Below are 16,777 nucleotides of genomic sequence, written 5' to 3' on the forward strand. Positions count from 1 at the left end.
AACGCGGGGAGCCCGCTGCAGGGCGGGGGTTCGCTGTGGAGGCGACGCGTGGCGGGTTGAGGGTTCACCTTTTATTAGTTGTATAGATTACTAGTGAAGGACCCGTGCGTTGCTGCTGGATGATTTCGTAGAAATAAATATATAAATAAAATAAAAAATAGTAAAAAAAAAGTCAAGAAATTATATAAAAAAATAAATGAAAAATAAGTAACTATTACTGTAATAAAAATATAAAAATAAATTATAAGAAGGATTAAAAAAAATAAAGGCAAAAAATTATACGAATAAAAATTATATTTATAACAACATTAAACGTTGAGAACTAAAACAATATACCTTATATTTCAAGTTTGAAATTACAACTAATTAAAGTTTGAGGATCAAATTAATTAAAGTGTCACATGTCTCATAGTTTAAATCATAACACAATAAAATTTTAAGGACTAAAAGTGTAACGCGCCTGTGCGCGCCATGCGCCTGCCCGGATTGGAAGTTGAATCCAGAAGGAATAAATATTTATTCGGATTAAATTTTTTTAAAAATTTTTTAATTAAAATATGAGTTTAAATTTAAAAATTAAATTTATAATATTAAATTTTAATTTGAATTTGAATTAAAAATTAATGAATTCAATAAATCAAAAATTTGAATTAAAATTATAATATTCAAATTCAAACTTAAAATTAAATAAAATTTATGAATTCAAATTAAAATTTAAATTATAATTTTAAGTTTGAATTTGAATAAATCGAAATTTATTTTATATTTTTAATTATCCACTCACCTTCATAGTTTAACTTTTTCTAAAAAAATAGATTTAAAATTTTGACATTATTTTAAAATTTTGATGTAAATTTTTAATATTTAATTTTTAATCTGAATTTAAATTAATATATAAAATTAAAATTTATATTTAATACAAATAGTCTAAACTATATATTTTAAATTTTTATAATAATAAATAAAAATTTAGATTGAGTTGAAAAAAATTATAAATCTTCTTCTTTATTATATATGAAGAGAGAAAAAAATTAAAGAGAGAAGAAAAAAAATTGAAGAGAGAGGATAAAAAATTGAAGATAGAGGGAAAAAAATTGAAGAGAGAAGGATAAAAAAAATTGAAGAGACTGGGAAAAAATACAAAAAATTGAAGAGAGAGGAAAAAAAAATGTTTGAAGAGAGGGATAAAAAAAAAATGAAGAGAGGGAGAAAAAATAAAAGAAAATTGAAGAGAGAGGAAAAAAAAAGGAAGAGAGAGGAAAAAAGAAAAATACAACTCCCCTCCTCTCTCACCTGCTGGGTCCCACCCACACGGGCCCACCCTGCGCGGGCGCCCTTGTCGGCTCGCGCCAGCACTGGCTCGCGCCGCGCGCCCGCCCTCTCGCGCCCCGCACCTGCGCCCCCTCACCCTCCCCCCCGCACCCTCGGCCCCCTTCGCCGCCACGAGCCAGCGCGCCCGCGCCGGCTCGCTTGCGTTGCCACCTATATAGAAACTAAGGATTCATATATGTATGTATATATATATAAAGATATATAGATATATAAATAAAATATCATATATTTTAAATTTTTAGAATGAGAAAGGAAAAGAATTAGATTCGATTTTAAAAAAATTTGGCCAAATTCCACCGTCCAAATTAGTGGAGAGAGATAGCAGAGAAAAAGCAATATAAGAAGCAAAAATTAGAAAAAAAAAATCCACCCAAACCCCACCCCTCCAAACTATGCCACGTGTACATAGAATCCACAATTTTTTTTTGGTATACTAGTAAAGTTACCAACGCATTGCGGCAGGCTAATACTATAAAAGACAGAAAATTGATAAAATAAAAATTTTAAAATTTTTTTGACTTGCCATAAAATATCAATAAATATAAATAATATGAAAAAAGAATATAAAGAGATCTTATTTTACTCTTTTTTTGTGAAATTAATTTGTTTAGATGACAATAGACCATGTGAATGTATTAATTGAAAAGTGAGCGGGTGAGAAGACGAAGTATATGGCAGAAATGAGAAGTAGGAAGGCGAAGCATCAAAAAATGAGAAAATGAGAGAAGGCAAGGATAAAAAAGAAACTGCCATGTGGCAAATTTTATGAGAAATAATATATAAATAAATAAATAAAAAATATAGATAGAAGATGAAAATTCTGTCTCAAGGATTATACACATAACTAAATTAACCAAGTCTTTGCATGATGTACCACCATCTCTATTATGTAAGTTATTGGGTTTCTAACTCTTGACACCTTTAGTTTCATTAAAAGTAATTAACTCATAAGTATGAAAGTCGCGGCACTTTCCAATTAAACCTAGCTCTCTCTCTCTCTATACATATAGTTCAATTAGGATACTGTTATATAATAGTATATTCGTAGCAATTGCTATTCACTTTTTGGCCATTGAATTTTTAGATTTAGTTTAATTTCAATTTTTTTGGTACTTAGTTAGGTGAGAGTTTTTATATAAAAGTTGATTAGGATTTTGTGAAAATAGTTTTTTCTTGAGAAATAATTGCCATCTTTCGTTTTAGAAGAGATTTTTTCATCTATTTTGTCGATCCTAGTATATGTTTCGTCTCAAACCCGGCAACGATTGCGTCAGATATTAAAATGATAAGGATTGCGACTGATAATGCAAAAGCTTGTTGAATTTCTACTTTGCTTTACTAAATTAAGTAGTGCCTGTGTCTTTTCTAAATAAAAAGCCTTTCCTGGAATGAACATGCGACCAAAAAGAATCCGCTTCTGCATGTACGACAGCTTAATTAACAGACACGTATGTACAGATCGGCGGTTCGAATCACGTAGGGCAGTGAAAATATATATTATATTAAAATATAGATTTTTAAAATTATAAATTTAAATATAAATCAAGCATTCGTATATATTATGTAATATAAAATTAATTCAAATTTCGATCTGCTTCGGTGCCCGTAAGCACTCTTCTAATTAAGTCGGTGGCGGACGGTGGCCGCAGGAGGAGTTCGGGACGAACGATTTTGGATGAAGAGGAAGAGAAGATGAAGAAAAAAAAAATTCAAAGTGATGATAACAAATATTTTTTTAATGAAATATTCAAACTAATCGTAATTGTCATATCAACAAGATATAAGATGTACACATCAGGCAGCGATGTACTTATAGCATTGCTCTAATCTTCTATATTTGAGCCAATTATTTATATATGTCTCTAAAAAGTTTTCAATTTTTTTTTCTCTTTTTGAAAACTAATATTAAAAATATATTTTTAATGTTCTAATTTTTATCACATTTATCCCTAGAACCGTTATTATTTTCAACTTACTATTTTATCATTTCAAATATATATTCTTCTGTTGTCGTCAACTTTTCTCAGTTGCCTTTTAAGTTTGTTGCACAAAGCATTATATTATTTTATCCTTTCAAATATATATTCTTCTGTTGTCGCCAACTTTTCTAAGTTGTCTTTAAGTTAAGTGGCACAATGCATTATATTAACTTTTTTGCTTTCAAAAGTACTCTTATATTTTTATCAACTTTTCTTGTTTATTCCTTAAGTTAGGAATAAAAATATTATTATAATTTTTTTAAGCTATGTTAGAAATTTAATTCGAATTCAAATAAAGATAACTTATGGAATACAAATAGCGGAGGTATTTTTGAATAACGGAGAAAATATACATGAAGTATCGATCTTTGAAACAAATAAAATAGGAATAATTAAAAAATTTCAAAAATATTTGGAGGTATATAGACATTTATCTATTTTTTTTGGTTATCTTTTGGTTGATGTGTCTTGTGCTCAGTTTTCAAAATGAATACAAATATCAGAAAGCATCGCGGGGTTTAGTAGAGATGACAGTCTTGACTTTATGTCAATCAGATTTCAAAAATATTTAGAGGTATATAGACATTTATCTATTTTTATTTGATTATCTTTTGGATGATGTGTCTTGTGCTTAGTTTTCAAAATGATTACAAATATCAGAAAGTATCGCGAAGTTTCATAGAGATGGCAGTCTTGGCTTTATGTCAATCAGATTTGAAAAATATTTAGAGGTATATAGACATTTATCTATTTTTATTTGGTTATCTTTTGGTTGATGTGTCTTGTGCTTAGTTTACAAAATGAATTCAAATATCAGAAAGCATCGCGGGGTTCAGTAGAGATGGCAGTCTTGACTTTATGTCAATCAGATTTCAAAAATATTTAGAGGTATATAGACAATTTATCTATTTTTATTTGATTATCTTTTGGTTGATGTATCTTGTTCTTAGTTTTCAAAATGAATACAAATATCAGAAAGCATCACGGAGTTTAGTAGAGATGACAATCTTGACTTTATGTCAATCAGATTTCAAAAATATTTAGAGGTATATAGACATTTATCTATTTTTATTTGGTTTTCTTTTGGTTGATGTGTCTTGTGCTTAGTTTTCAAAATGAATACAAATAACAGAAAGCATTGCGGGGTTTAGTAGAGATGGCAGTCTTGACTTTATGTCAATCGGATTTCAAAAATATTTAGAGGTATATAAACATTTATCTATTTTATTTGGTTATCTTTTGGTTGATGTGTCTTGTGCTTAGTTTTCAAAATGAATACAAATATCAGAAAGCATCGCGGAGTTTCGTAGAGATGGCAGTCTTGACTTTATGCCAATCAGATTTCGACTTGGCCAGCCACTTTTGAATTATTCATTTTTAAGGAAGAATCGTATTTAGATATCGAGATTTAGCTAATTTGCATGACTATTATTGGATGAAATAAAAAAAAAGTACAATGCAGAAATTGTTATAAAAACTTTATGCATTTTTTATTTTGTTCACATGAAACCGGTTTATGAAGTTTAAAAAAGAATAATAATAAAATCTTATTTTTTATTAGTGGGCATTCTAGTACTACAAAATATTTGTGTTGGATTCTGTTGATGCCAAAATTAAAATTAGGCGGGAACGGCTGAGAAGTGGGTGTAACTTTCACAATCATGGCTACACCACTCCCTCCACTACTAAAAACCGACCAATAATGTGGACTGAGAAGACATCATTATAAATAGTAACTTCAAAGCCTATAATAGGGGTTTTTCTCTTCCCTGAACGAGAAGACCACCGCATTTTCAATACTTACCTTTCTTGTATTTATCGTTTCCTAGGAATAGTCTACATGTAATCTTTTTTACCCGCATTTACTGCTTTTCTAGGAGTAGTTTTAAGTTTGATCTCTGGAGTCTGTATACCCCACGGGCACACTCTGTTGTAATCTAGATTTTCAGAGTCTGTATGCCCTTTGGGCACAATCTATTTTGTATGAGTTCCCAACTTCATTTTAATATATAAAGGCATTCGGCTCTTTCAGCCGACCAGTCGCTATGTATTCCATCCATTCGGCTCATCAGACCAACAGGAGCCTAGTTTGGGTCAGGTGCTTGGGCAAATGACTCGGGTCCTACAAGTGTTTGACCAGAATAGTCATAGATATACTGCACGCTTGAATGCAGTATTAGCCGCAATCACAGCTTCGAATGAGAATATTGCCCGAATAAGGCAGTTGTTGACTCATAACGAGCAACCATTAACAGACTTACAAGGGCCTGTGATGACGCCAGTGTTACAAAATCCTGTAACACCGGCAAATGGTCAGCCCCAATACCAGGGGGCACCATTCCAAGCGGCTTATAGACTAGCTGTTGTTAATGCTAGTCAACAGCCAGAGATAGCATGGGGGTTACCACCTCCCCCGCCAATAGCAGCATATCAGCCCCAAAATACAAGGGCTAGGGCTGGGGGCAGACCCCGAATGTACAAGGGATTAACCCTGTGGTACAAAATTTCGGTCTATCGCAAGAACCGAATATAGCACAAGCACAAGTTCCCGTACTAGGAAACAATAATGAAATATATGCACAGATCGAGGAAGCCATCCGAAATATTTTCGGAGGAGGCGCAAGGCCGGCCTGTGTTCAGATCTCCTTACCCGGCAAATATTGATGCAGAACATCCTTACCCAGCAAACTGAAAAATGCCGAATTTTGATAAGTTTTCCGGATGTTAGACTGAAAATATGGTCAAGCATGTTGCATGGTTTACGGCTCAGTGCCGAGAAGCCGCGGCAGATCCGTTTTTTAAATTGAGATTATTTAACACTTCGTTAACCAAGGCAGCTTTCACTTGGTATACAAGTCTACCGGCTAATTTCGTTTGAGATTAGAACGAATTAGAAGGAAAATTCTATAAACAAATTTATAGATCAGAACCAAAATTATCGGTCGCTGATTTGGCTCAGTTTAAACAAAGAACAGGAGAATCGATTGAAGAGTATTTGAATCGATTCAAAATGGCGAGGAGCCATTGTTTTGTCAGGATGCCGGAGTCAGAATTTGCCAAAATGGCATTTAACGGCTTATACTTCAAAATTAAAGATCATTTTGAAGATAAGTACTTTCCAAATCTGTTCGATTTGGGAGTTTGGGTTGCTCAATATGAACAATTTCGAAAGGAAAACAATGAGGATCGGCCCAGATGGAGCCGAAATAAAGATTGGAACAAAGGGAAGGAGAAAAACATCTCTTTTATAGAAGAATCTTTGGCTCATGAGGAGCCGAATTCATCTGAAGAGATTGATGATTCGGCTGATGAAGCCGAAATATATGCAGCCGAGATGGTTAAAAACCGCCAACCATATAAGTGTGCTTTGCTGAAGCCCGCTAAATCAAGCGAGGCAAAAGCACGCGTTTCGGCATATACTTATTCTTTTGACATTTCAAAGGCTGATTTAATATTTGATCGGTTATTAAAAGATGGAAGAATTTAGTTATAGGAAGGTCAAACTATACCCCCTGGGGAAGAATTAAAAAGAAGAAGATATTGCAAATGACACCATTCGTGAAGCCATAAAACGAATGAATATATTGCCTTTAAAAGGCAGATTTAAAAAGAAATAAATGAGGGTCGGTTCATATTTGTAGATCAAGAAAAATAAAAATATGAAAATTGACAAGAATCCATTTCCTTCGCAAGTTAATATAGTGGACGTCAAAGGGAAGGCGATAGCGAACAAGAAGACCGCTGAGAACATAGCCCATATCAAAAGAACCCTTCGGCTCTGCATAAGGTGCAAAGCCGAAATGACAAAGAAAAATTGGGAAGCCATTATCAATGAAAAGAAAGGGAGTAGTAAATGGAGAGAGTTGATGGCATTTCTTGAAGAATGGGAGGAGATTTTCGAGGGAGATGATAAATCAAAGGATTGCTCAAACGAAGCCTCCAATGAGTCTGAAGCGGAAGTCGATTCTATTCAAAATAAAAAAGATTTACTGATGCAGAAAGTTCTGCATGAATACTACAATAATAGGAGAGAAGAACGCAATAGCTGATGGAGTTATCTGGAAAAACCATTCGGCTCGAAGCAGAGATTCCCTGGATATCGGCCACACTGGCAGCATCAAGCCAGGACGAGACCAGAACCGGAGTTCGAAGGAATGACCGAGGGAGACATAGAATTCCTTGATCGAAGATTAGTTAATGAGCTCGGCATACAACCGTGGCCGAGACCCTGGGAAAGAAAGAGATTTTAAAGAATCATCCAAGAATAGTAAAAGTATCGGCAAACGTGCCGGTTGATCAATGGCATGAGGTTGAAGTCAAGCCATCGGCCAAATGGCAAGGGCCGATGCTAACAAAAATACAAAAGCGTCGGCAGCAGAGGTTGTAAGCCGAAGCAAGACAGCACTACGAGGAAGCGAAAAGGATGAGATTGAACATGTGGAGAAAACCTAATGAACCGCCACATCCTTTTCGCCAGATGCGGAACGATTACGAGGCGGGTGGTTCATCACCCATTCCTTGGTTAAAGTCGAAAATAGAACGGCCAACCACGGCCGAAACAGAGGAGAAGATGACCCGGAGGGAACTAGAAGTGAAAATAGCTTCCCTTGAGACAATAATCAAGGGAGAGCGATGGCCTCCTAAGGAGAGGGAGGCACGGATGGAAAGTGATTCCTCAGCCGAGACGGCAAAGGAGTCTGAAGAAAAGAAACAAAGAATACAGAAAAAATTGGCTGATGAAGGTTCGGTCGATGTGAACATGGTATATACTCCGCCTCAATCTTTTAAAGCACAATATATCGAGTATGAAGAGATAATGGAGGAAGAAATTGGGCTCATTGTGGCTCAATTGCAACTAGAAGATGCCAAACCGACCGATGCAGTGGTTTTTGAGAAACCGTCGACCATGCAAACGAGATTTGTGAGGCCTCTGTTCATACGGGCCTTGATAGAAGGACGGCCAGTAGGCCGAGTTATGGTAGATGGTGGAGCAATGGTCAACGTCATGCCCACCTCATTCTTCAGGAAATTGGGCAGGGGCAAAAACGAATTGAAGCCAACCGACATAATCATGACCGACTTCACTGGAAGCGGTCAACAAGCTCGAGGAGTACTCACAACCGAGATAACGGTAGGTTCCAAGACCCTGAAAACAACGTTTTTTGTAGTTAATGCAGATAGCCATTATAATTTATTGCTCGGGCGTGATTGGATTCACGCCAATGAGTGTGTGCCATCAACGCTGCATGGGAAGCTGTTTCAATGGATAGGAGATAAAGTTGAAGAAATTTGGGCCGAAGGGCGGCCCCAAATGGTGGACATCAACGCAGAAGAAATCGGCCATATCAATTGGGTCGATGCTGATCCGGACTAAATCTCTTTTGCAAGAGTTACGGAAGAGGGAGTACAGTTAATTCTCTCTAAAGATGAATGAGTTATGGTGGCAGCCGAAGAGCCACCAAATTGGTTAAAATGGAACATCAAAAATCAGAAACTGAAGCTTTAGAAAAGCTTCGGCAGAAAGAGCCGATCAACAAGATCTCTTTCGTCTTTAGAGAGAATTAATGGTATTCCCTCTTTAGTAACTCTTACAAAGAAAATTTGGTCCGGATCTGTATCGGCCGAATTGATATGGCCGATCTCTTCTTCATTAATGTCTACCATTTGGGGACGCCCTTCGGCCCTGATTTCTTTCACTTTTTCTCTTACCAATCGGAATAGTTTTCTATGGAGTGTGGAAGGTACGCACTCGTTTGCGTGGATCCAGTCACGTCCGAGTAATAGGTTGTAATGGCTATCTGCATCTACTACAAAAAATGCAGTTCGTAGAGTTTTAGAACCTATCATAATTTCGGTTGTAAGTACTCCTCGAGCTTGTTGACCGCTTTCTGTGAAGTCAGTCATGATTGTGTCGGTTGGCTTCAATTCGTCCTCGCCCTTGCCTAACTTTCTGAAGAATGAAGTGGGCATGAAGTTGACCATCGCTCCGCACTCCACCATGACTCGGCCCACTGGCCGACCTTCTATCAAGGTCCGTATGAACAGAGGTCTCACAAATCTTGTCTGCATGGCCGAAGGTTCTCGAAAACCACCGCATCGGCCGGTTTGGCATCCTCTAATTATAATTGAGCCACGGTTAGCCCAACTTCTTCATCCAATATCTCCTCGTCATATTCAATATACTATGCTTTGAAAGATTGTGACAGAGTATATACCATATTGACATCGGCTGGTCCTTCATCAGCAGCTTTCGATTGTATTCTTTGTTTCTTTTCTTCAGATTCCTTAGCCGTCTCGGCTGAGGAGTCACTCTCCATCTGTGCCTCCCTCTACTTAGGAGGCCATTTCTCTCTCTTGATGATTGTCTCGAGGGAGACTATTTTGTCCTCTAGCTCCTTCCTAGTCATCTTCTTTTCTGTTTCAGCCATGGCTGGCCGTTCTATTTTCGATTTTAACCAAGGAATGGGTGATGAACCACCCGCCTCATGATCATTTCGCATCGGGCGAAAAGGGTGTGGTGGCTCGTTAGGTCGTCTCTACACGTTCAACCTCATCCTTTTCGTTTCCTCGTAATTTTGTCTCGCCTCGGCTTGCATCCTCTGCTGCCGACACTTTTGTATTTTTGTTAACATCGGCCCTTGTCATTTGGTCGATGGTTTGACTTCGACTTCGTGCCACTGATCTATTGGCACGTTTGCTGGTATCTTTACTGTTCTTAAATGATTCTTTAAAATCTCCATTCTTTTCCAGGGTCTCGGCCAGGGCTGTATGCTGAGCTAGTTGACTAATCTTCGACCAAAGAATTCTATGTCTCCCTCGGTCATCCCCTTGAACTCAGGTTCTGGTCTCGTCCTGGCTTGTTGCTACCAGTGTAGCCGATACCCAGGAAATCTCTATTTTGAGCCGAATGGTTTCTCTAGATAACTCCATCGGCTATGATGTTCCTCTCTTCTACTATTGTAATAATCGCGCAAGACTTTCTACATCAATAAGTCCTTGTTTTGAACTGAATCAACTTCTGGTTCAGATTCATTGGAGGTTTCGTCTGAGCTATCCTCCGACTTGTCATCTTCTTCATAAATCTCTTCCCATTCCTCAGGGAACGCCATCATTTCTCTCCATTCGTTGCTTCTTTTCATGTCGTTGATGATGACTTTCCAATCCTTCTTTGTCATTTCGGCTTTACACCTTATGCAAAGTCGAAGCGTCCTCTTGACATAAGCAATGTTTTCAGCGGTTTTCTTATTCGCGACCGCCTTTCCCTTGAATTCCACTATTCACCTGTGAAGGAAATGGATTCTTGTCAATTTTCATTTTTTTGTTTTCTTGATCGGCAAATATGAGCCGACCCTCATTTATCTCTTTTTGAATCTGCCTCTTAAAGGCTATACATTCATTTGTCTTATGGCTCTATGAATGGTATCATTTGCAATATCTTCTTCTTTTTAATTCTTCTACAGGAGGTATTGTTTGACCCTCCTGTAATTGGATTCAGCCATCTTTTAGCAATTGATTAAAAATTAGATCGGTCTTTGATACATCAAACGAATATGTATATGCTGAAACTCGTGTCTTAGCCTCACTAGATTTAGCAGGCTTTAACAAGGCACATTTATATGGCTGTCGGTTTTTAACCATCTTGGCTGCATATATTTCGGCTTCATCAGCCGAATCTTCAGCCTCTTCAGACAAATTCGGCTCTTCATGAGCCGAAGATTTTTCAAGGAAAGAAATGTTTTTTTTCTTTTCCTTTGTTCCACTCTTTGTTTCGGCTACATTTGGGCCGATTCTCATTATTTTCCTTTCGGAATTGCTCGTATTGAGCAACCTGAACTCCCAAATCGAATAGATTTAGAAAGTACTTATCTTCAAAATGATCATTGATTTTAAAATGTAAACCGTTGAACGCCATTTTGGCAAATTCAGATTCCGGCATTCTCACAAAACAACGGCTCCTAGCCGTCTTAAATCGGTTCATATATTCTTCAACCGATTCACCCATCCTCTGTTTAAACTGAGCCAAATCAGCAACCGATAATTCCGATTCTGTTCTATAAAATTGTTCATGGAATTTTTCTTCTAATTCGTTCCAGTCTCGGACGGAATTAGCCGGTAAACTCGTATACCAAGTAAAAGCCGTCTTGGTTAACGAGATGTTAAATAAGTATACTAATTGATGGAGGAACAATGCTATAAGTACATTTAAAAAATACGTATAAATTTTACATAACTTCAGCCAAAAGTATTATTTTTCTACCTCTTTTACAATCAAATCTTATGATTAAATAAAAATAAAAATATATGATAGTTAAGTCTAATTTTTTATATCCGGCAGCAAACTAAAAATATGTTGAATCTCAACGTGGACCACCACTTTATTGAACTTGTTCAGATCGATGTAGTGTAGATTCATCAATTCTTGCATCTGCAGCGTGGATATATAGTCGTTGCTTCAAATACAACATGTTTGTCAGGGACTTGATCAAAAACAAGAAAAATAAAAAGAAATTCATCCTGAAACTGCCTCAATTCACCAAAAAATGAAGCAGGATCGAGGTGGATAGCCCGTCTTCCTTTGATCCATCCTTATCCGTCAAAAACTCGCTTCCACTCAGATCGATCCCCAGTAGAATGATTATAAGTGAGAACAATAAATAAAATAAAAATTAGTCCCTTCTAAATCTATCCTAATCAACCAAGAAAAATGGGGTAGGTGGGGACCATCCCACTGCTTGATCAACCCCATTTACATCCCTATTGTGATAGTATGTCGTTCACCCTATATTGATTTAAGAAAGTATAGAAAATATTTTTTTTTTTTTTTGGAGAGTGGGTAGCACTCTACCCGCTTCGTTTATTTCTAAATATTTCATTTAGAAATAAACTTAGTTAGAAATGTGAATCAATTAGAATTCGAACTTGGGTCTCGAGTACTAACCACCAAACCTTTTGCCACTTGCTCTAGGGACAGTCGGTAGTATAGAATATAGTTAAAAACAAATTTCATCAACTAGTTTATATGCACACGCATAACGTGGTCGGGAAGGATTCATTCTTTGGCACTCCTCGGGGAGTTCTTAAGGAGTCTTCTTAATGGCCCTTTGATGGAGTGATGATATATATATATTCCACTTTGAGGTATATTGACAGTATTATTTTATTTTTTAGAGAAATTTTATTTGTACATGCCAAAAGCTAGAGGGTATAGATCTTACACTCCCCGTTCTAAAATTTATAAAAATTCAAATATTTTTTAGTAAAAATTTTAAACAAAAGTTGATGTGTCAAATAGAGGATTAATGATTTTTGGATGGCGTAGGTGTAAGATGTACACAATATATATTCTACGTTTAGCCCTCAAACTAAAAATTTGGATGACATTTTCATTCTTAAATTTTAATTTATTATAATTTATGGTTCAAACTTTTATAATTATTACAATTAATGAGTGTTACAGTCCAATTTAATTGACTAAATGTTAACACATTATTTCTACAAAATTAATGTGGTATCTTAATTATTAGTGTACAATCAATCACAATACTACTATATCACTTTCGTATTAGTGATATATCAATACTTAGTAAATTAAAGTGCTAGAAATTTTACTTATACATCCCAAAAGAGAGTATAGATTTTACACTCCTTATTTTATGATTCATAAAAATTCAAATAGTTTTAGTAAAAATTAAAAAAAAATGATGTGACAAATAGAGAATTTATAATTTTTGGATGGTGTAGGTGTAAGATGTATACCGCACTTTAGAGTGTACTGATAATATTGCTCTATTATTTAGGATAAATTATACGAGTAATGCTTCAATACACCATATAAATCTTAACCATTTATTTTTTTAAATAGATGGTTCAGATGTAATATGATTCTAGAGGCGACCTACTATTCAGGCATAGATACCATTCAACAGGTACCTATTTAAATGGTATTTTGGTCTTAAAAAATATTTTGATCTACAAAACATATTTTATCCAACTAAGAATATTATAACTTTTTCAAATACCTACAACAATAGTTGGAATTCAAATTACAACTAAACTATAAATTTAAATAGGTACCAACATAAAAAAACTTAATTATAAATCAAATATTTTTTTGAGTTGGATACTTAACAAACCGGGTATTATCTAATTTGGTAAGAGACAAAACTAAATAAGATACTTAATATTATAGGATGCTAGCAAATTTGTTATATACTGCTAATTTTTTTCCAATATTGTCATATTAACTAATTTAAATCGGTAACCTGTTCAATAGGTTACTTTATGTAAAATCCGACTATATCCTTTACTAATTAAGAATTTGATTTTAATACTTATGGTGTATTGAAGCATTGCTCAAATTATACATTTAGCCCTCGAACTTGGTTCTTAAATTTTAATTTATTATAATTTATGATATGATTCGAACTATTATAATTATTATAATTAAGTGCTAATGCCTAATTTAATTAGCTAAATGTTAACACATTATTTATATAAGACTGATGTGATATCTTAATTATTAGTGCATTATCAATCACAATACTAATATATCACGTTCATCTTAGTGACATATTAATACTTAGTAAACTAAAGTGTCATCAATCAATACCTAGTAAACTAAAGTGCCAGAAATTACATCAAGTTAAACTTGGACAATCGTAGTGTCTCATCCGCCTACTAGTTTGAGGACGAAACGTACGATATTACCCTACTATTTGTCTTATCTAGCTAATTTATTCTACCGCAGATATACACATGATGGGGTATTGTGATTGGACGTTCAAAGATAATGGTGTTAAAGGTACCCTTCATCAAACCCCAACTCAACCCTATAAATATGCGCGAGTGTTACGCTTTGTATTGGGCATTCTAAAAGAGTTGTTTTATTTTATAAAACATAAGCTCTACTTTTAATTGTGGGATTAATTGCACGGAGAGTGTGGATGGAGAAGAGTAAGTTTAATCCTGAAAAAGTTGGGCGCAAATCTGGCGAGCATCACCCCTCGCTTTGGGGTGATTATTTCATTACCTGCAACCCAACATTTTCTTCACAACAGGCATGAATATGTTTAATTTTTTCTATTATTTTGCCTTTTTTTTTCTTTTTTTTTTTTTTTTTAAATGAGAACAAGCAACATAGCTATAAGAGAGTTGCTAGCTATAAATTCCTCCAACTCTGGTTTATAGATGTAACAAGAGATTTAGAATAACGAAACAAACTAAATTCAGTTTAAGAAACTGTTATAAATGCTAACCAGAAAAAGAAAGAAAATTGTTAAATATAAAAATATAAAAACACCGTTATCTACCAATTTAAAACTTGTAGAGTATAGCGGTTGTTTCATTTTTTTTTTTTTTTTTTTAAATGGTACCGGAGCAGGAGGTTTCATTAATTTAAATCCAAGTCATATACCTATCACGCCGGGCACCTAGCATAATTGATTTTCTCCTATTTAATTTAAGTCCAACTTACTGGCCTATCAAAAAATCTTGAGTCCAGACATAAGAAAAAGTGTTAATTATAAAAGTATATAAATACCGTTCTCCATCAGTTTAAGATTTTAGAGCACAGCGGTTATTTCACTCATTTTTATAGGAGATTTGTGGTTTAAATCTCATATGTACTATATATCGTAGTGACTTTTCAGTTCCATGAATAATGCAGAAGTTATGGATGGAGCAGAAAGTTGAAGAATTGAAGGAAGTAGTAAAGGAAAAACTACGTAGTACTACTGATTTACATGAAAGTATGAGTTTGATTGACGCAATACAACATCTCGGAATAGACTATCACTTTGAAGAGGAGATCGACAAGGCATTAGACTGCCTCTACAATTCGGAGTTAGAATGCTTCGATCTCCATGAAGTTGCTCTCCGATTTCGGTTGCTTAGACAGCATGGATTTCGTGTCTCCGCAGGTAATTTAATTATTATCACATATTTGATTGATAGTAGTTTTGGATCATCCCACTCACAAATTAAGATGCATGAAGCTTTTCCATACGAAGTAATTGACATAAATATTAAATATGTTAGAATATAATTGACTTAAATAGTATGTTTTCAAATTTGATTGGTCTCTTATTTCACGTGCCCATAAAACAGTTTGTAGTTAGAGCATTATTATTTCTATACACGACACTTTCTAACTTTCCAAGTACACAATTATAATTTCGGACAAAAATATTACATTTGATTGATAGTAGTTTTGGATCATCCCACTCACAAATTAAGATGCATGGACCTTTTCCATACAAAGTAATTGACATAAATATTAAATATGTTAGAATATAATTGACTTAAATAGTATGTTTTCAAATTTGATTGTTCTCTTATTTCACGTGCCCATGAAACAGTTTGTAGTTAGAGCATTATTATTTCTATACACGACACTTTCTAACTTTCCAAGTACACAATTATAATTTCGGACAAAAATATTACATTAATGGTTACTCAAAAGTATTAAGATAAAAGGACAAGTAATATCTATATATTCTTCCTATCTTGGACCTTTAATGCTATGCTAACATTATAAACAAATAAGTGAGAAGAAATTAAAGAATGATTGTAATTAAGTCTATCTCACTTGCTATTCTATCTTGAAATTAAAGGGAGTATTATCAATGATCAGAATTGAATTGCTTGTACAGATGAGTTTACCAAGTTCAAAGATGACAAAGGGAATTTCACTGAAACCTTAAGGAACGATCCTAGGGGCTTATTGAGCCTATATAATGCGGCTTATCTCGGAACTCGTGGCGAGAACATACTCGAAGAAGCCATTTCATTTGCGAGAATTCACTTGGAATCTATAGCAAATAACTTGAAACCTCCACTAGCGAACCAAGTATCGCGCGCACTTGTGACGCCATTGTCGAGGAGCGTGAAAAGGCTAGAGACGAGATATTACATATCCGACTACGAGATGGAGGATAAAAGGGATGATACTATATTTGAGCTTGCAAAATTAGATTTCAATTTGTTGCAAACTCTTCATCGTGAAGAGCTCAAGAGTATCTCTTTGTAAGTTGCATCTATTCTCTCTCTTGCAAGAGCCAATGAATTTCCAATACATACCATAACTCTTTTTTGCAATCCTTGATCTGATCCTCGTAATTATTAAAAATCCTGTGAACGAATTAAAGTAAAATTTTCTTTTTATATTTTTATTTTTGATGCAGAAGGGCTTCATAATGCCATATTTTCATTCAAGATTAGATGTTAAATATATGCAATCTATAGTACTTAATGTATTATTCATGATATTGCAGGTGGTGGAAAGATTTTGAACTCGAAGATAAATTATGTTATGTACGGGATAGAATTGTCGAACTCTACTTCTGGATTTTAGGAGTGTATTTTGAGCCTCATTATTCTCGTGCACGCATGATAGCCACAAAGGCGATATCATTTGTTTGCATTTTAGATGATACTTATGATGTCTACGGCACTTTGGAGGAGTGTCG

General features: G+C 34.9%; 1 protein-coding gene across 1 annotated transcript in view; it reads left to right on the top strand.

The window, feature by feature from the left end:
• The window catches only part of LOC109725481 (alpha-humulene synthase-like), a 4,948-nt gene continuing 2,334 nt past the window's right edge, over positions 14,164-16,777 (top strand). The window contains exons 1-4 of the mRNA XM_020254684.1: positions 14,164-14,368; positions 14,977-15,229; positions 15,962-16,334; positions 16,583-16,777. The exon at positions 16,583-16,777 is cut by the window's right edge and continues 24 nt beyond it. Of these exons, the coding sequence (XP_020110273.1) occupies positions 14,255-14,368; positions 14,977-15,229; positions 15,962-16,334; positions 16,583-16,777 (935 nt within the window). The 5' untranslated portion in view covers positions 14,164-14,254. The remainder of the gene's footprint in view (positions 14,369-14,976; positions 15,230-15,961; positions 16,335-16,582) is intronic.

Source organism: Ananas comosus, linkage group 20 (assembly GCF_001540865.1).
Source record: "Ananas comosus cultivar F153 linkage group 20, ASM154086v1, whole genome shotgun sequence".
Taxonomy (NCBI): Eukaryota; Viridiplantae; Streptophyta; class Magnoliopsida; order Poales; family Bromeliaceae; genus Ananas; species Ananas comosus.